This window comes from Hypanus sabinus, chromosome 4 (assembly GCF_030144855.1).
Source record: "Hypanus sabinus isolate sHypSab1 chromosome 4, sHypSab1.hap1, whole genome shotgun sequence".
NCBI lineage: Eukaryota > Metazoa > Chordata > Chondrichthyes > Myliobatiformes > Dasyatidae > Hypanus > Hypanus sabinus.
The window spans coordinates 103,519,980-103,541,714 of NC_082709.1; the positions used below are offsets into that span (position 1 = coordinate 103,519,980).

The following is a 21,735-nucleotide window of genomic DNA, read 5'->3' on the forward strand; positions in this document are numbered from 1 at the left end:
TTCACGAAAATAATCACAATCATGATTGAAAATAAAGTGGAAGTAATAAAACAATCGGAAAGAGGTGAAACGCCATCGGTCATTGAAAAAGCGTTAGACTACAGTCGGTCAACAATCCGAACAATTTTAATGGATTATTTGAAAGGCCCTGCCCCGATGAAAGCTATAATTATTACTAAACAATGCAGTGGTTTAGTTATTGAAATACATATGTTTCTTGAGTGGTTTATATGCATAGAACGGTAAATATATACTATATACTAAGACAAACGTTTTACTAACTGAAGCTACATAATACCGGATGTACCTGTTCCGACTTCAAATCCAACTTAAAGACGGATTCAGGAACGGAACTCATTCACAACCTGGGAACTGCCTGTACTTTTAAATCATCTCTAGATTACCTATAATACCTAATACAATGTAAATGCTATGTAAATAGTTGTTATACTGTATTGTTTAGGGAAAAATGACAAGAGAAAAAATAGTCCGTACATGCTCAAACAACGAGTGCTGGAGAGAGAACTTCTGGGTTTTCCTGATCCGCGGATGGTTGAATCCACGCATGCAGAACCCGCGGATAAGGAGGGCCGACTGTATCTTCCTCACCCATGCCCTCCCCTAAACCAAGTGATCCATAATTTGAAGATTAAATGATTAGTTCTGAAAATCTGAGACAGATGCACCTCTGCCAAAGGAGCTTTAAACTCACTTACACCCAATGAGCCTCTGATTCCACACATCATTCTCCACAGTTTCCACCATCTTCAACAGGATTGTATCACCAAACATACCTTTACTTCCCCCCATGCTTCACTCTCCATAGGGATCACTCCCTGTGATTCCCTTGTCCACTCCTCCCACCCACCCCCCCCCCCCCCACCAGGCACATGCACCTGCAAAAGACTGAAATCCATCACCTCCATTCAAGCCCCAAACAGTCCTTCTAGGTGAGACCACCTGTGAATCTGTTGGGATCATTTACTATATCCTCCTCTGCACTGGTGAAATCCATGTAAATTGAGAGACCACTTTGTCAAGCACCTCCGCTCCATCCATCAAGAGCGGAGTTTCCCAGTGCGCAACCATTTTAATTCCTATCCTCATTCCCTTTCCGACATGTCAGTCCATAGGCTCTGCTTTCGCCACGATGAGGCCACTTTAATGGTGGAGGAACAGCACCTCATATTCCATCTGGGTACCCGCTAACCTGATGGCATGAATATTGATTTCTCCTTCTGGTAAACGTTCCCCTTCCATCTTCTTCTATTCCCCACTCTAGCCTCTCATCTCTTCTCCTCACCTGTCTATCAGCTCTCCCAGTGTCCTTCCTTCCTCCCTTTCTGTCACAGTCCACTCTCCTCTCCTATTAGATGCCTTCCTCTTCCATCCCTTTACCTTCCTCAGCCACCTGTCTTCATCTATCATCTTCTAGTTAGTCCTCCTTCCCCTACCACCGTCTATTAATTCGAGCATCTTCCTCCTTCCTTTCCAGTCCTGAAGAAGTGTTTCAGCCCAAAGCGTCAACTGTTTATTAATTTTTATAGATGCTGCCTGAACAGCTAAATTCCTACTGCATTCTGTGTGTGTTGCCTTGGATTTCCAGTATCTGCTGAATCACTTGTATCTAAGTTAAATGTGTCTAGTTGGTCCACATTAAGTCTTCAAATCTAACTGGTTATCTTAGCTAATGATAAGGATTATTGCTTAGAGAGTATTACATGTTTTGAAAAAGAAGCTGAAAGGAGAGAAAGAAATTGTAAGATAATAGATTGTGATGAAGCATAATGAGAGGAGGTTTGTATTATATGTGGACCAACCAGGTCAAGTGTCCTATGAACATCCCTGACCTGAAACTTTTAACGCTGTTTCTCTTCCCACAGATGCAGCCTCACCTGCTGAGTATTTACAACTTGTTTTTTTTTTAATTTAGGCTTCTAGCATCTGCAGTTTATCTTTTCATTTTGACATATTTCTGTGCTGTAAATGATATGAAATACAAGCTGTGAGTAAGAGTAAGTGCCTATGTAAGAGTAAGTTTCTTCACTCTTACATTGAAGAAAGAGTGCACATTATCCTAGTATTTTTCCCAATTAATTTTTTTTACCTGACTGATCTTCTTCATTATTTCCGAGCCAATTCCAATCCCTGCAAGAGAATCCTCAATATTAGAAGCTGTTCAGTATCCAAACAACATTCACCAAGCATAATAAGGTCTTGTGTAAACCTTACTTTTTGAATTTAAAGTCAACTTTCAGATGCCAAAGTTTAACAGAAAGGCACTCTTTCAAACTTCCAAATTCCAAGATTCAGAAATCTCAATATTAAAAAGAAAAACTGAAGTTGTTCTTTTCAATTGAACATACACAGGTTGATCCTCAAAGGATTAATGTATTAATAGAGCCAGCATTACTTAGGACAAGCTGCAACCACCACATGTACTGTCAATACAAACAGGACAACCGTAGTGAGCAGTTAATCTGGACTGCTAGTACAGTCCAGATCTTCCAGCTCCTTGGACTGAGCAGCCAGCAGTACCACTATCTGGCATCATATCTGAAAGAGAAGACATCTATAAGTGTCACAGTTCTTCAGATTACATGCTGGTGTTCTAAAGCAGCACCTAATCCCAGCATTGTGTCTCAAGTAAGAGTAGCCAAACAGGCCACCCTGAACTAGAACTAGAGAAAAGACAAGAACTTTCACTTTATTTTAAAATAAAATACTACTCATATTAATGGATGATTTAGTTGCAAACAATGTAAATGATAAGTACTGATGAAATATTTCAGCTGCAATCATGTGTTACCCCAGGAAATCTTTCAATAAAGTGATATAAATTCAATTACCTCTGAACTTTTCCATGACATAGAAATCTTCCAGATATAGTATTTTTCCAATCCAAGCATCATATGTGTAGTAGTACATAACATACCCTACTATACTGTGTCCTAAAAGGGGACACAAGATTCACAAGTTTCAGGCTTTGAATAATCCATTCCCAAAGCACAGACAATGCATCACACAGTGTTTGCAAACAAGTTAGTCAAGTGAGCACAGAACTTCAGAAATATAAAAGTTCATAGTCTCACCACTTCTTAAGTTTAGAAACATAGTCACTGATGTAGACAAAATATAAACATACAATTCTCATAAGCAGCAAATAATAAACATCAGTTTATTTTACCAGTATTGATCAAGTACTGAAAGTCAACTAAGACACCAGAAATACTGCAGATTGCCCATTCAACAGAGTTTCAGTGCAGCAATCCACTGAAATGCCATTCCATGAGGCGCCGAAATGCCAAATAGACCGGCAGCTTGGGGAAAAAGATTCTTCCACAGAGTCGGGGGTTTAATCTGTTTGTTTATTCCAATGAAGCTGTATTCTTGCTAATGACACTGTACACTGATTTAGTAAACTTTACCACTGCAAGACTTAGCATTGTTTACAAGTCCTCTTCAATATTTCACATGTACACAAATGCCAACTTTCATCACTTTAGTAAAACTTTAGCAACTAAACAAAGCAAAGCACAATCTGAAACAGTAACCATGGTTAATTGTCAATGATAACTTCATTTACATAGCACTTTAAGCACATTTTTAAAAACCCCAAGCAGCTTCACAGACATGCAGTATAAAAAGCAAAGAGTCATTGCCTAAAATGTTGAGGAAAGGCATGGATAGAGTTGAAATATGAAGGCATTTAGAATCTCTTGAGCACTTTCACAAGCTCATTCAACCAATCATCTTTTTGTTCCAACATTATAGGCTAGTGATAGGAATTTTTTCCATTATATATTGGGCGGACAGAGCTCACTTTCTTCAATGGCCTTTACAAATTTTGTGCTCTCACCATTAACTCCACCGAAACTGAACCAAAACATTTACTGTTTTGACATCATATATAATGCTGGAATGAACTTTGGACCAAAAATCCCTGTGTCATTAACCTCTTCCTCGGTATTAACTTGGCACACCCCCTGACACGTTCATCACCACTTTCCCTAACTTGCCTATAGCGAATCATTTTGAAATGCCTTACTCACTCTAACATCTATAGACTTACTTTCTATGCCTTATTTCATGCAAGGTCTGGGCTTTCAGTCAATTATAACCACCCAGCTCTGTACCCTTCCCCAGTCCTACCATCTTCCAGCATGTCTGTTCTTCTCTACTTCAGGATGCATAATCATTGCTCAGTTTATCCCCACCCAACCCTACATCTAGAGCCTATGCCTTCATCTTCTAATACCTCAAAATCTAAAACTTCCTCACAAATCTCTATGTCTTGTGTTCCCCATGTTTTTATCATTCCTTATGCCAAGGAGGCTATTCAGCCATCGAATCTATGCCTGTGGCAGCTCTCAGAGAGTTCCAGTTAATACAACTACCCCACTTTAATTTTCTCTCCCCATATGCTCATCAACTCCATACCCCTTCTGTGATTTGCTCTCCTCCCCCCACCCATCTTCAAAAGGGATTTCTAGCAGTCAAAGAACCTACCAACCAACACTCGGGAAAAACCAAAACCGTCACAAACAGAGCATGCAAACTCCACACCGAGAGCAGCAGACGTCAGGATTGAAACCGAGCCTCTGGATGCACCCATTTCCTTAAATTCCTGCACCCTTTGGTCAACTCCTTTGATTATTTTATTGTCATATATTGTTTGGTATTGTCTTTGAAGCATCTTGAGTGTTTTATTATATTAAAATAGTGGTATAAGAATTGCTGATGTTGAGCCACAGATTAAATTAGTCCAGTATTCAACTGCACTTGAACCAGTGTTTACTGTTTTGGTTTTAACATAGCAGATCAGAAGGATGACCTCAAGTCAAACCCCAATCAGTTCCAAATTTTCAGAGCCTGTCACGCTTTGGCTTAAATTTCCAAAAAGCCAGCACAATGGTAATTATTACTAACTTTTTAAAAACTGGAGTCCGAGACGGTCAATCATCCAGTACTTCTGATCTACAATGCTGTCACTGCCTTTCTTCTTCTCTCTTTCAATAAATATTTCAAGTAGCACATCCCTTTAGGCCTTACCTCTTATCAAGATCATCTAATGTTAATGGATCTTTCAGTTACCAGCCCGCCCACCCATGTACACGTCTAGGACCATGTACATGGCGAAGCTACAGACTGTAACCTGAAGATTGGGGATAAATTGAGAGAATACATTCAACATTATTGAAAACACGTACCAGATATTCAAAAAAGGTAAAAATGTCACATTCAAGTAATTTCATTTCAAACATATAGTCATACAGGACAGAAATAGGCCTTTTGGCCCACTGAGTCTGTGTTGACCATGAAGAAATCATCTACATTAATCCCACTGTACCCATCCACATCTCCCTCCCCTTCCTCCCTCCCCCCAGCAAATTTTGCCACTCACTGGTACAACAGTTAAAATAAGTTAAAATCAGCAATTAACTTACCAACCTACATGTTTTGGGGATGAGGAGGAAATCCAAGTATCAGGGGGAAACCCATGCAGTCATAGGGAGAACATGCAAACTCCACACAGAGAGCACCAGAATTAGAATTGCAACTGGGTCGCTGGATCAGTGAAACAATGGTTCTACCAGTTGTGCCTCCATAACACTTTCAATTACTTACATGGCAAGCTCTCAGACCTCGAAATGGATCTTCTGCTGCTACCACAATCTAGAGTTGGAAGCCAGCGCTCTGGATATATAGTATTAAATCTGAGTCCCTTCATACAATAAGAGACTAGCAGATCCAGCTCATACTAGATCTTCAAGGCTGCTTTGGAACCAGGATCCAAAAGTGAAAGAAGACAAATATCAGAAGCCCCAACATGTTCACAATGTAACATTAACACTGGTTACTATAACAAGCAGTATACAGTATACCATTCATCTTGTCTGGTTAACTAATGCTACAAAATATCAGCAGCCGCTCTACTAGCAAATCTATCCATTTATCTAGTCCATTCTGGCCTTTCGAGCACACCACCAGCAACTCACCAATTTAGCCCTAGCCTAATGATGGGAAACTTTATAATGACCAATTAACCTACTAACCAGTACATCTTTGGACTGTGGGAGGAAACCAATGACCCTGGAGAAAACGCACGCACTCCATGGGGAGGATGTACAAATTCCTTACAGATGACATCAGAACTAAACACCGAACTCCATTGAAATGGTACCCATTTCAATTCAGATGAAAAGTTTTTCTCTCCACAGGCACTGTCTGAGCTCTGAATATCTCCAGCATTTGCTAATTTTATTTCAGATTTCTATCACTGGCATTTGTTTGGTACTTTGTAAACAATTTCCATTATAATGCTGAATGTTTTTTTAACAAAGGAAGCCTACATAAATTCCTAAGCAAATCACTTGAACACCTTTGTTATAATAAAAACTTTTGAAGGGTGTTTTACTGTGTTCAGGAAAAACAAACTTAACAAAATGAATCTCTATATACAGTTTTATTAAAGTGTATTTAAACATCACAATGCGTTGACTCAGAGAGATTAACAAATATATAGCATGTCAAAATCAGAAAACTGCAAAATACTTGCAGCTGAAAAGTAAATTTTACCTTCACAAGTTGCATATTCTGCTGGCACTTCTGCAACAAGGCAGTGATAATATGGATGTTCCCCAAAGCCATCGTCAAGTAGGTCTGCAGCATGAATTGTTGGCAATATTTACTAAGATACAATGATTTCATGGAGGAAAAATGACAAAATAGTTTATGCAAGGTTACAGACAGTACCTTTTTCAGTTAATTTCACACGATGTTCCATCTCTTCATATCTTGCAAGTTCCTGGATAGCAACCACAAAAGAAACATTGAACATTTAACTCCAAATATTACAGTTATTCTAAACATTGAAATTATATTCAGTATATCAATTTTAGGGAATAACCTGCAAGCGATTGAGAAAAAAAAGCACAGCAAATTTCCCTCTCTGTCCTCTGTTTAAAGCAGTTTCAATTCCTTTCAGGATTGCCTGTTGGTTTTGCAGATGGGTTTCATATGCCAGATGGTTTTGCACAGTTCCTCCAGGAGTTTGTTTTTTTGCCAGTATGAACGAGCCATTCCCCCTCCACTTCCAACAACGCACTTTCCATGAAATGTGTCATGTTTTTGGCTTTGATTTTTAAACACCTTTTCCAGTGTTTTTTGGAGTTATTTTTCCAACATTAATGGCAAATTGAAAAGCAGGATGTTGTTTCCAAGACGGTTGAATGAATATTATGCCAACATCTTCTGGCAGCTTTTCTATGCAAACTTTTTTTCTTTGCAAGCAGAAACAATTGGATAGCAGTGAGCCAAAGTGCACAATTGACACTATGTGATGTCTTGCCCATGCGTTTGTACTGATAGCGAAAACATTTCAGAAATGTAACATGATACAAGTTACTGCTTCATGATTGATAATTGATAAACAGATAAAAGTGAACACTATTAATAGGGGGTGGGGTGGAGATACATCTCTTCCAAAGGAGGTGTAAGGTGCTTCTCCCCTTCACAAATCACCCTTGGGCAAAGTGGAGCACTTGTATAGCCCCCCGACCAGGGTCACCTGAAGCCATGGGAGCAGGTGGTGGATGGTCATATGAGCAGCTGGTGCAGATCACAAATCCTGGTTATGCAACCACTGACCCCAGGCAGACAACTTCTGAAGAGTACTGATAATGGCTGGAGTCGCCATCTTGTAAAGACACTGCCCAGAAGAAGGCAATAGCAAGTCACTTCAGTAGAGAAATTTGCCAAGAATAATCATGGACATGGTTAAGATCATGATTGTCCACGTTATATGACAAGGCACATGATGATTAATAATTGCTGAACAGTGATATTCAATAAAACGCCCAAAATAAATACCACTAAGATTCATTTCTCATTTTCAGACTCCCACTTTTCAGTTATGTTTTGAATTTCTTCTGTCACGATGTTGCTCTTTTAGCATGGAGAGCCCCAGATTTTGTAATCGGTGGCCTATGTAGCAGTTTATGGTAAATCACGTTCCTGCTAGCAACAGGATGTTTTCACAGTCTGAAAATAGTGCACTGGAGCAGAGGGTTTCAGCTAGCAAAAGCACATTAATTCAGTGCAAAAGCAAGAGCGGAAAAAGATGCATGGGTGGATGGAAGTATCTCATGAAATGTACAATATAAAATTTCTTTGGGCTAAGAAAGTTGTTTGGTAATAATTATGCCTAAAAGTGACAATATTTGATATCTTTGGATGAGACGTTACCTCAAAGCCCATCAGGAAACATCCTAATGTGTTTAACTCTACTTAAAGCTGAAGTCCAATCTATTCCATAAAAAGAAAACATATTCTAATCATCACAGTTATTCCTTCTGCAATATCCAGGCTGTCATCTAGCCCAAGCACCAGGACTAAAGGATACAGGCAGAATTCTGAGCTCAGTATTTCTGTGCTAGTTCTTCCAAGAGCTGTCTGATTCACAGCCCTTGATGTGACTTTTTAAAGGTTATATCAAATCCACCCCCACCCTCAACAACAAGTGCATTATTGTTGTATTGTGGTTTCCTCATCTTGCACAAACTACATTTACCAAAGAGCACATCTCACTGCCAGAGATGCCCGGGGGTACACTGAAATGAGCACCAAAACCCCAAAACAACATTCAAAGTGGAGTAAAGGCAGGCATTCAGTCATTAATGGCACTGCTCAAACTGCCCACTGCACTTGCCTATGAAACAGGCTACAACTGACTTAGCAGCACTTTTAACAGGTGCCAGGAGAGTTAAAGCAGATGATAGATGCAAGTTCAATGAAAAGTCTCGCCCCGAAAAGTCAACTGTTTACTCTTCTCCATAGATGCTGCCTGGCCTGCTGAGTTCCCCTAGCATTTTGTGTGTGTTGCTTTGGATTTCGTGTTTGTGATAGGGCTGCATTGAAGTGCTTCACTGGTTTGTGTCTCCAAAGAGACGTACAGCACAGAAACAGGCTCTTTAAACTGTAGAGTCCTCACGGTCTACTAGCCACCCACTTTTATTAATCCCACTATGCTCATCAACTCTACTCAGATTCTATATTCTAGGCCTGCACACTAGGGGCAATTAAGAGCAAACAATTAACCCACCAACCTGCAGGCCTTTGACATGTGGGAGAATACCAGGAAACAAAGGGGAAAATATGTAAATTCCACACTCACAGCAAACTCCACAACCAATCTCTAGGTGAGGTTAAGAGTTCGGCACGGACTAGGAGGGCCGAGATGGCCTGTTTCTGTGCTGTGATTGTTATATGGTTATATGGTTATAACAGCACCAGAGATCAGGGCTGAACCTTGGTCACTGAAGCCGTGGCAGCAACTCAGCCAGCATCTTCACTGTGACTCCAAGAAAACATCATGGAGGAAATATTTTTCTCAGGACCCTTATCTTCACGATGCACCTCTTCTAGAGAAGAATAATTTAATCTATATAGTTTTTAGTTAATGACAAAATAAAATGATGCTGAGAAGTTCAAGCAGCAGCATAGACTAGTTCAGGTGTGGTGGCAGCCGTACAAGGGGAATGGAATTAGCAAGGTTCAAGTAACCATACCCAAGATTAAATTTACATCATCCATATCCTTCTCAAAAGCTAGTTCAAAAATTAAGTCTTGCGAAAAATAGCATGGATAGAGTTAGGACACTGCTGAAGTAAAGGGCAAGTGGAGATACTGTAACTTACTATGATTTCAGAGGCCTCCATTTGGCCCATCAGTCCATGCCTACCTACTCTGAGCAGAGCAATCCCATAGCACAACTTCTTTCTCCGTTCCAAAACCTTTTCTCTCACCAAGGCCATGAACTCCACTTTGATTCTTTTGCTAGAGTGCAGTAATACAGTGGATTCCAGTTAATTGGGGCAGCCGCTTATGTAGAACAATAACAAAAACTAATTGAGAAAATAGCCAGGATTCCATTTGCTTATTTGAGACACTGTGCCACTTAACTGAGGCTGGAGATGGTCAGTCACGTGCATTTGTGAGGTCATTAGACACGATGCTGTGCTTGTAGCGAACAGTTGCATGTGCTTCTGCTATGTTATCCATTTCAGCTGACTGGTCTGATTTTTAATGTATTTTTTTTAAATTTTGATGCACCATCAATAACTCTCGGAGACAGGAAGTGAATGATAGGCTTTTATTAGCAGCAAAAAGGGAGCCCGACATCTCGGAGACTGAGGGAGGAGCAGTGCCCCAATCGCCTTTATACAGGGGTCTGTGGGAGGAGCCACAGGAGCAGTCAGCAGAGGGGCGTGTCCAGACAGGTATATATAGTTTACCACAAATTTTGACTTATAAAAAAGTTTTTGAGACCATTGCTATGAAAAGATTTGACATTAGCCAACAAAATTTTCTTACTGTACCAAGTTAAAAGCCATCTGCCTAACACCACTCATTGTCAGCTGGGAGTGCCAAAATCTACAATTGTATGCCCAGGTACACTTACAAGATAAACTGGGAGAAGATAAAAGCATGAAGGTAAGAACGCAGATGTTGAAGAGGCCCTCAATCAAATGGTTTAACCATTGTGACTGGCTGAAGTGTGGAGCAATGTTGAAAAACAAGTCAGAAGAGATGCCTAGCTGAGTCATGAAGCTTTTAAAGCAACGGGTGGTTATCTTGGTTGGAAATGTAGGCAGATTAAATTCAAGAAAATACATGGCAAGAAAGATAGTGCTGATGCTGTAAGTGCAGAAACGTGGAATTCTACAAAACTCCCCGATGTGCTTCAAAAATCTTGTGCAGATGATAACTACAATGCTGACGAAATAGGCCTTTTTTAAAAAAAAATTGTGCCACTCTGGACTGTTCCCTTTGCTACAAACACACACTATCAGGTTCAAAAAAAAAGCAATGGATCGTTTTAACTGTTGTGTTGTTCAAATACATCAGGAACTGATTTAAAAAAGAAATTGTTGGTTATTGGGAAAAGCATTAAACCTCAATGCTTTCAAGGATTAGGAATGGATAGTTTACCAATTGAATACTATGCTAATAAAAATGTGCAGATGACTTAGGGTTAGTATATGGAGCTACAGCAAAAATCAAACAAAATTCTTCTGCTTGTTGACAATTGTGCAGCACACCCTGAGACATCCAATGTTTGAGACATCCAGCTGGAACTTCTTCCTGCCAATATCCTTGTTGAAGCCAAAGGATAAGGGAATCATAAAAAGTTTAAAGACATTGTATTGCAGAAAGTTGGTGAACCACGTTCTTGAAACAATTAAAGAAAAGTCAGCTGACATAATTTTCAACAGCCAAGGAAGTGAGTGCAAGGGTTAATCTTTTGCAGTTTGTCAGTGATAGATAATTCGGAACTGCTTTACTCACTGTGGTTTCAAGTATTCAGGCTTGGAGGTGCCAGAAACAGGAAGGGAGTAAAATTTAAACAATTTCACTAATTCAGTAAGTACTACACAAAATGTGAAGTATTGACAATAACTTTGAATGTTACAATGAACATGATGATTTGGAGGTTGCAACTGTAGAAAGCAAGGCAGGGAACATGAAGACAAGAAAACTGATAAAAATGACACAACTACACTTGAGCTCGTGACTACACAGGGAATTTATTGTTGGATTATGAAACTAATTCATGCAGAAAAGCAATGAAGTCAGTCTATTACCTGCACTGATTTTATTAATTTACACAAACAAAACAAAATACCAGCCAGTGTATACAAACTAATACACGGTTTTGCAGTAATATTGATAGTTTTCTAATTCATTCTGTATTTCAGTTAAATGTACAACGTGTTACTCAGTTAAACAGTAGTTTGCCTTTTTTTAAAAAAATCCCTTTTTAACTATTTCCATGGAACTTTGGATAATTGGGGCAGATGCTTAATTGGTCTTGATGTGTCCCAATAAGCCAGAATCCACTGTATTTGAAATGCGGGAGGAAAATGGAACATCGGTTGTGGGGAAAATGTTCAGACAAACAAGTCCTGACCGGAAGCCAGGATCAAGAATTATTGGAGCCTTGAGACAACACGTAACTTCTCGGCCATCGGTTAAACTGGCCCCAATCTAGACACGACCCTACGCCTCTGAAATGGCAACATCAAACCACAGAGGGGAGTTACCAAAACAACTTCACAAGTTTCGCAGCAACATGACGAATTAAGCCAGTGCCTGTCAGATGCCGAAAGGTGACAGGCCAACGACTTTTCAAAACAAACACAACACGCATCGCTCTGAACCAACTGACCCCATTCCCCGCGGCGCTGCTCGACTGGGTTAGAGAGAGGAAACCGAAATGGGGGTCCGGGGGGGAAAGCCGAGGGTGGCAAGATCGGGGGAGGAGGGGGAGCCGAGGGTGGCGATTTCGGGGTGGTGGGGCAGCAGACGGTGACAAAATGGGGGGGGGGGTGTGAAGCCGAAAGTGGCAAAATCGGGGAGTTGAAGCCGAGAGGGCTAGATCGGGGCGGTGGGGGGGGGGCGGGTGAAGCTGAGGGTGGCAGGATCGGGAGACGGGGGGGGGTGAAGCCGAGGGTGGCAGGATCGGGAGACGGGGGGGGTGAAGCCGAGGGTGGCAGGATCGGGAGACGGGGGGGGGTGAAGCCGAGGGTGGCAGGATCGGGAGACGGGGGGGGGGGGTGAAGCCGAGGGTGGCAGGATCGGGAGACGGGGGGGGTGAAGCCGAGGGTGGCAGGATCGGGAGACGGGGGGGGGGGTGAAGCCGAGGGTGGCAGGATCGGGAGACGGGGGGTGAAGCCGAGGGTGGCAGGATCGGGAGACGGGGGGTGAAGCCGAGGGTGGCAGGATCGGGAGACGGGGGGGGGGGGTGAAGCCGAGGGTGGCAGGATCGGGAGACGGGGGGGGGGTGAAGCCGAGGGTGGCAGGATCGGGAGACGGGGGGTGAAGCCGAGGGTGGCAGGATCGGGAGACGGGGGGGGGGTGAAGCCGAGGGTGGCAGGATCGGGAGACGGGGGGGGTGAAGCCGAGGGTGGCAGGATCGGGAGACGGGGGGGGGGTGAAGCCGAGGGTGGCAGGATCGGGAGACGGGGGGTGAAGCCGAGGGTGGCAGGATCGGGAGACGGGGGGGGGGGTGAAGCCGAGGGTGGCAGGATCGGGAGACGGGGGGTGAAGCCGAGGGTGGCAGGATCGGGGCAGTGGGGGTGAAGCCGAGGGTGGCAGGATCGGGGCAGTGGGGGTGAAGCCGAGGGTGGCAGGATCGGGAGACGGGGGGTGAAGCCGAGGGTGGCAGGATCGGGGCAGTGGGGGTGAAGCCGAGGGTGGGGGGAATCGGGGAGAGGATGCCAAGAGGACGAGCGGGGAACGGAAGAACGCAAGGAGGATCGGGGGAGAGGCCGAGGGGTCCGAGTCGCACCTTGATCAGGCGGAGGATGTCGGTGCAGTCGCGGGCAGTCGCCGTCCGCACGATGAAGCTCGCCATTTCCGCCGTTTGCTCTTCGACCGCCTCCTGAGTCCTTGGTACCGCAGGAGCAGGAGGAAGCTTTTCTTCATCCGAACCACCGCCTCTAAACAGCCAGCTTCGGCCGACAGCCGCAATCTCTCGTCTGCTGCGAACCAAGCCCAGAACGACACTCCTACCTCTTCCTCTGACTCGCCCCGCCTCCGCCACGCCGCTGCCTGTCACCCCAACCTAACCCATCCGTGACCCTCTCCTCCTCCTCCATCACCAAAATCCAATGTTAATCCTAAATCATTCTCCCCACGTTCTCGTTAATCAGAATGATTAACCAGGGTGAGATTTATACAGTGCATGGTAGGGCGCTAACCTGCACAGTAGAACAAAGGGACGTGGGTATAATTCCTTGAAAGTGGCATCATGGGTGGATAGGGTTGTAAAGAGACCTTTTGGCACATTGGTCTTCATAAATCAGGGTACAGAGTATTGGAGTTGGGATGCCATGAATAAGTTGCAAAAGATGTTATTGAAGCTGAATGTTGATTATTGTGTACAGTTCTGGTCACCAACCTACAAGAAAGCTTGAAAGAGTGGGGAGAAAATGTACAAGGATGTTGCAGGGCCTTGAGGACCTGAGTTACAGGGCAAGGTTGAATAAGTTAGTGTTAAAGTAGAATCTGAATAACCCTCCGGAGACCAGCTTACATCAGTTTATTGCACATCCTCCTGCAGGAGTTGTCAGAAGTACTGCCACCACCAGTGGGCCCACTCTCTCTGATTACAACCATATATTTACTTTTGCAAGATGTCATTTGAAATGGTACACCCATCAAGTCTGTTGGTGAGAACCTTAGTTACAGAAAAGAGAGTCTGCAAGATTAAGGCTTAATTACAGATGGATGTGCTGTCCATGTCATGGTCTGGTCCGTGAAGTCCGCGTTCCAGCTTACGGTCCGGTCTGTGGACTCCAGACTCCATGTCTTCCGGCATTCCCTTGTCTCATTTGGGCTTAATCGTAGGCACCTGATTCTCGTCTTTGGGCCTGGGTTCGAGGCTGGTTGCTGGTTCGTCTTGTCAGTATCCTGTCCTTGTCTCTGTGGGATTCGTCTTGTCAGTGTCCTGTCCTAGCCTCTGTGTGGGTTTGTCCTGTCGGTATCCTGTCCTTGCCTCTGGGGTAAGTCAGGCTGTCCTTGCCATTACCCTATAGTGGAATCTATCCCTCCCGGTCTTTGCCTAAATTGGGTAAATCAGGCTGTCATTGCTGTTACCCTGAGGCTGAACTGTTCCCTTCCTTCCCTCTGAAGCCCTGCCTGCAACCTGTACCTGGAGCCTTGTCTTGCCTCACCCTGCCTCTGCCTGGAGCCTTGCCCTGTTTGGAACTGTCTGTCCGTGTCTAAGCCTTCGCTAGGTAGGTCCGGCCGCTTTGCCACTTCTTAGCATTGGGAACTGTCTCATCGTGTTCAGCGTTCTGTGTTATGAGTCTCAGCCCTATGTTCTGTATCCAAGGAGGGGTCCCGCTTCTGTGTTTTGTCTAATGAGTCCTGGCCCTACATCCTGTACCCAGGAGGGGTCCATGTTCCTGCCTCTACCTTGACTCTGTGTTCTGCGTTCCTGTTCTCCCTCGTCCAGGGCTCTGTGTTCTCATCTTGTCGTTGTGCCTCACCCAGCCCAGGAGTACCTTGCCCAGCCCAGTGCTGGGATTCCCTTGTCCTGTCCAGGAGTCTCACGTCCAGTCCTGTGCCTCTCCTCATCCTGTAGCCATGTCTTGTTCGAGCCTATTTCTAGAGTCCGAGCCCAAGTCAAGACCCAGGTTCTGGGTCCTTGTCCCGTCTCTGGCTCGGAGTCCAAGCCCAGGCTCCTAGTTCCCAGTTCCATGTCCTGGTTCCGCTGTCCTTGTCAAGTCCTAGGCCAGGCCCAGAGTCCTTGTCTCGTCCGGGGCCTTTGTCATGTCCAGTGTCCTTTCTTCCTCGCATCCCTTGCTTCCTTCTCATGCCTAGTCCTGTTCCTGGTAGTTCAGTGTCTGTGTCTTGCTTTTGGGTCCACTCCCAACACCCGCATTATGACAGTCCAGTCCTTATCAGTTATTCCCTTTGCTATGCTCTGACTTAATTACAGATGGATGTTCATTCCTGTCCTCATTGGTGAGTCCCCCTTCACCTACTCAAACGAGGGTACAATATACAATGTTATCAAACTCTCAATGTCTCTCTGCAAACCAACTAGGATAAGCCAGTTTTAGCTAACTGCTGAAGACAGAGTTTACCGTAGTTCAAAAATTCCTATTCAGTCCCAATTATTCTTTTAGCCAGAGGTTACATAGGTTCAAAATGCTTTTTTTTAATATCCTCAGTTCCTCATTAGGACTTAATTCACTGAAGTGCAAAATATGGAGCTTTGCAAAATTATGGGGAATGTAGATAGGGTGAATGCTTGTGGGATTTTTCCCCTCAGGTTGGGTGAGACTAGAACTATAAATTACAGGTTAAGGATGAAATATGAAATATTTAAGGGGAATCTGAAGGAACATCTTCACTCAGAGGGTGGTGAGAATGTGGAACAAGCTGCCAGCGGAAGTGGTAGAAGCAAGTTCAATTGTAACATTTACGAGAAGTTTGGATAGGTACCTGGATGTGAGAGGTGTGGAGGTAAACAGGACTAAGCAGAAGACCAGGCTGGTTTGGATAGGTACCTGGATGTGAGAGGTGTGGAGGTAAACAGGACTAGGCAGAAGACCAGGCTGGTTTGGATAGGTACCTGGATGTGAGAGGTGTGGAGGTAAACAGGACTAAGCAGAAGACCAGGCTGGTTTGGATAGGTACCTGGATGTGAGAGGTGTGGAGGTAAACAGGACTAAGCAGAAGACCAGGCTGGTTTGGATAGGTACCTGGATGTGAGAGGTGTGGAGGTAAACAGGACTAAGCAGAAGACCAGGCTGGTTTGGATAGGTACCTGGATGTGAGAGGTGTGGAGGTAAACAGGACTAGGCAGAAGACCAGGCTGGTTTGGATAGGTACCTGGATGTGAGAGGTGTGGAGGTGTATGGCCCAGGTGCAGGTAAACGGGACGAGGCAGAAGACCAGGCTGGTTTGGATAGGTACCTGGATGTGAGAGGTGTGGAGGTGTATGGCCCAGGTGCAGGTAAACAGGACGAGGCAGAAGACCAGGCTGGTTTGGACCAGTTTCTGAGCTGTAATGCTCTGTGACTCTGCTTCACCATCTGCTTCCTTTTCACTTTTAGACTCCCTTTCTTCATCTTTCAGCTCTTCTCCATTTTACCCCTTCCTTCATTCTCCTTATCTAGTGTTTTCCCTTCTCTTTTCTGTTTTCCTTTCCTCTATTCCATCCTTTCTTGGTATGAGATATTTCTGGGAATACTTCAAGCAGCAGCTTCAGAATAATTGTGTTTAACAATGATTGTAGACATTTGGAGAACAATTAGCAATTAGTGCTTATCCTGTTGCTTTTATTAAAATGTGGCAACACTGGGGCTATCTTCACTTTCTCCTTTTCATCCATACTGGATGCATTTGTGTCCCCACATGAAACTGGATAAGTCACTATGATTGCAAGGAATAACTGGAGTCCTATCCATCTAATTCCAATGGTATAATCTCACCTGGTGTTGGAACACATACAAAATGCTGGAGGAACTCAACAGGTCAGGGAGCACTGATGAAAATGAATAAACAGTCGATGTTTCAGGCCTTCTTCAGAACCTAGTGGAGGGAGGGGACATCCATCAATTGACATTCAAAGTATGCAAAGATGACATGTGATTCAAAGTGCCCAAGGCAATCTGAAGAGCATGGCTAACGGGGTTTGGTGGTCAAAGTAGATCAAACAAGCAAATGATAAAATTTAAATAATACGAATAGTACAAAATGGAGAATAAACATTGAACACATCCTGAATAACAAATAACATTGCAAGCTCTCTGGAAAAGATGTCCTGGCGATGTTATGATAGAGCCTTTCAAACCAAGTGACAAAGTAGACAACAACAAGCAGGCAGAACTAGCATACGGAGCCTACCACCAAAGCAAATCAGCAGAAACTCATGTCATTGAGCAATACTCTAAGCAACATGCTTCCTTTGAAGCAGAGTTCTGTTCTTAATGGAGGGAACTGTTATCAGAATGTCACATCTAGCTACCAGGTGACTTAGTTTGCTAAATTTTACACTTGTGTCTTCCTTACCTCATTTGTAGATGGAGTAATTGCCATATTTAGTCAAAAATGCCATTACTGTTGCTTATGCAACCAGCAGGGTGGTACAAGGAGAACTAGATGGACCTTGGTCTTTCCTCATCTAGTAATTCCTATGCACCATCCTCATGGGCATAGTCTTCATCAAAAAGTGTGGATAATGTATGGCAGACTTTAATCAAACCAGTCCTGTCATCTACCATGGAGTTACCGATGTTTTCCCAAACTGCATCTCTCCACAATACGGGTTCTCATTAATCCTTCGGTTAATGGTAGGGATCCACGGCAGGAAATGTTTGGTAACCCCTGCTCTGTAGCCTTCATTGTACACTTGCATGACCTGCAGAACTGTTAGAAACATAGAAAACCTACAGCACAATACAGGCCCTTAGGCTCACAAAGCTGTGCCAAACATGTCCTTAACTTAGAAATTACCTAGGGTTACCCATAGGTCTCTATTTTTCTGAGCATGTACCTGTCGAGTCTCTTAAAAGCCCCTATTGTATCTGCCTCCACCACCGTCACTGGCAGCCCATTCCACACATTCTGCATAAAAAAACTTACCCCTGATATCTCCTCTCTACCTACTTCCAAGTACCTTAAAACTGTGCCCTCTTGTGCTAGCCATTTCAGCCCTGGGAAAAAGCCTCTGACAATCCACAATCAATGCCTCTCATTAACCTGTAGGCTGACTAGGGGGATCACTTCTCATCCTCCGTCACTCCAAGGAGAAAAGGCCAAGTTCACTCAACCTATTCTCATAAGACATTCTCCCCAATCCAGGCAACATCCTTGTAAATCTCCTCTGGACCCTTTCTATGGTTTCCACGTCCTTCCTGTAGTGAGGTGACCAGCACAGTACTCCAAGTGGGGTCTGACCAGGGTCCTACATAACTGCAACATTGCCTCTCAGCTCTTAAAGTCAATCCCTCAGTTGATGAAGGCCAATACACCGTATGCCTTCTTAACCACAAAGTCAACCTATGCAGCAGCTTTGAGTGTCCTATGGATTCAAACCCCAAGATCCCTCTGATCTTCCACACTGCCAAGAGTCTTACCATTAGTACCATATTCTGCCATCATATTTGACCTACCAAAAGGAACCAACTCAAACTTATCTGGGTTGAACTCCATCTGACACTTCTCAGCCCAGTTTTGCATCCTATCATTGTCTTGCTGTAAACTCTGACAGCCCTCCACACTATCCACAACACCCCTAACCTTTGTGTCATCAGCAAATTTACTAACCCGTCTCTCCACTTCCTCATCCAGGTCACGTAAAAATCGTGAAGAGTAGGGGTACCAGAAAAATCACTGAGGCACACCACTGGTCACCGACCTCCATGCAGAATATGACCCATCTACAACCACTCTTTGCCTTCTGTGGGCAAGCCAGTTCAGGATCCACAAAGCAATGTCCCCTTGGATCCCATGCCTCCTTACTTTCTCAATAAGCCTTGCATGGGGTACCTTATCAAATGATGTGCTGCGATCCATATACACTACATTTATCAATGTGTTTAGTCACAACCTCTAAAAATTCAGTCAGGCTCAGAAGGCATGACCTGCCTTTGACAAAGCCATGCTGACTTTTCCTAATCATATTATGCCTCTCCAACTGTTCATAAATCCTGCTTCTCAGTATCTTCTCCATCAATTTACCAACCACTGAGGTAAGACTCACTGGTCTATAATTTCCTTGGCTATCTCTACTCCCTTTCTTGAATAAGGGAACAACATCCGCAGCCCTCCAATCCTCCGGAACCTCTCCCTTTCTCATTGATGATGCAAAGATAATTGCCAGAGGCTCAGCAATCTCCACCCCCACCCCTCCCACCCCCCCCCCCCCACAGTAGCCTGGGGTACATCTCATCTAGACCCAGTGACTTATCCAACTTGATGCTTTCCAAAAGCTCCAGCACATTCTCTTTCTTAATATCTATATGCTCAAGCTTTTCAATCCACTGTAAGTCATCCCTACAATTGCCAAGATCTTTTTCTGTAGTGAATACTGAAGCAAAGTATTCATTAAGTACCTGTGCTATCTCCGCCGATTCCATACACACTTTTCCACTGACACACTTGATTGGCCCTATTCTCTCACGTCTTATCATCTTGCTCTTAATGTACTTGGAAAATGCCTTGGGGTTTTTCTTAATCCTGCTTGCCAAGGCCTTCTCATGGCCCCTTCTGGCTCTCCTAATTTCATTCTTAAACTCCTTCCTGCTAGACTTGTAACCTTCTAGATCTCTATCATTACCTAGTTTTTTGAACTTTTTGTAAGCTCTTCTTTTCTTCTTGACTAGATTTACAACAGCCTTTGTACACCACGGTTCCTGTACCCTACCATCCTTTCTCTGTCTCATTGGAATGTATCTAAACAGAACTCCACACAAATATCCCCTGAACATTTGCCACATTTCTTCTGTATATTTCCCTGAGAACATTTGTTCTCAGTTTATGCTTCCAAGTTCCTGCCTGAAGCCTTACATTTCCCCTTTCTCCAATTAAACACTTTCTTTTCCCTCTCTAATGCCATGGTAAAGGAGATAGAATTGTGTTCACTATCTCCAAAATGCTCTCCCACTGAGAGACCTGACACCTGACCAGGTTCATTTTCCAATATCAGATCAAGTACAGCCTCTCCTCTTGTAGGCTTATCTACAAAGTTTGTCAAGAAACCTTCCTGAACACACCTAACAAACTCCACCGCATCTAAACTCCTTGCTCCAGGGACGATGCCAATCAATATTTGGGAAATTAAAATCTCTCACCACAGCAACCCTGTTATTATTACACTTTTGCAGAATCTGTCTCCTTGATGTCCCTGTTACTATTGGGTGGTCTATAAAAAACACCCAGTAAAGTTATTGACCCTTTCCTGTTCCTTACCTCCACCCACAGAGACTCCGTAGACAATCCCTCCATGGTGTCCACCTTTTCTGAAGCTGTGACACTATCTCTGATCAACAGTGCCATGCCCCCACCTCTTTTGCTTCCCTCCCTGTCCTTTCTGAAACATCTAAAGCCTGGCACTTGAAGTAACCATTCTTGCCCCTGAGCCATCCAAGTCTCTGTAATGGCCACAACATCATAGCTCCATAACATCCACACTCTAAGCTCATCTGCTTTGTTCATAATACTCCTTGCATTAAACTAGACACATCTCAAACCATTGGTCTGAGGGCATCCCTTCTCTATCATCTTCCTATCCTCCCTCTCCCTATAAGCTTTCTCTATTTGTGAGCCAACCGCCTCTTCCTCCGTTGCTTCAGTTTGGTTCCCACCCCACCAGCAATTCAAGTTTAAATTCTCCCCAAAAGCCTTTGCAAACCTCTCTGTCAGGGTGTTGGTCCCCAGGGATTCAAGTGCAACCCATCCTTTTTGTACAGGTCACGCCTGCCCCAAAAGAGGTCCCAAAGATCCAGAAATCTGAATCCCTGCCCTCGCTCTGATCCCTCAGCCACACATTTATCCTCCACCTCATTCTATTCCTATACTCACTGTAACCTGGCACAGGAAGTAATCCCGAGATTACTACCTTTGAGGTGCTGCTTCTCAACTTCCTTCCTAACTCCCTGTAGTCTGTTTTCAAGACCTCCTCCCTTTTCCTAACTATGTCGTTGGTACCAATATGTACCACGACCTCTGGTTGTTCTCCTCCCCTCTTCAGGATATCGTGAACACGATGTGAAACAACCCGGACCCTGACACCTGGGAGGCAAACGACCATCTGAGTTTCTTTTCTGCGTCCACAGAATTGCCTGTCTGACCCCCTGACTATAGAGTCCCCTATCACTGCTGCCATCCTCTTCCTTATAACTGTTTTTATCAGGATCAAAATAAGAAGTTATTTTACCTTAAATTGAGATGGTGTGTATCAAAGTCAATGTTTTGAACAAAGTCATTAATAATTCTTTTTTATTTATTCATTTACGGGATGTGGGCATCACCAGCTAAGCCAGCATTTATTGCCCATCTCTAGTTGCACTTGAGGGGGTGGTGTCTTCTTGAACCACTGCAGTCCCTGAAGTGCTGTTAGGGAGGGACTTCCATGATTTTGACCCAGCGACCAATGAGGAATGGCGCTATGTTTCTGAGACAGGATAGTGAGTGACTTGGAGGGGAATTTCCAAG

General features: G+C 43.8%; 1 protein-coding gene across 1 annotated transcript in view; it reads right to left on the reverse strand.

Annotated features, from left to right (window-relative positions):
- Positions 1 to 13,595, reverse strand: part of LOC132393052 (diamine acetyltransferase 1-like) — a 28,586-nt gene extending 14,991 nt beyond the window's left edge. The window contains exons 1-5 of the mRNA XM_059967796.1: positions 13,352 to 13,595; positions 6,757 to 6,808; positions 6,580 to 6,663; positions 2,850 to 2,951; positions 2,108 to 2,148 (exon numbers count right to left, since the gene is read on the reverse strand). Of these exons, the coding sequence (XP_059823779.1) occupies positions 2,108 to 2,148; positions 2,850 to 2,951; positions 6,580 to 6,663; positions 6,757 to 6,808; positions 13,352 to 13,417 (345 nt within the window). The 5' untranslated portion in view covers positions 13,418 to 13,595. The remainder of the gene's footprint in view (positions 1 to 2,107; positions 2,149 to 2,849; positions 2,952 to 6,579; positions 6,664 to 6,756; positions 6,809 to 13,351) is intronic.
- Positions 13,596 to 21,735: the final 8,140 nt, after the last annotated feature.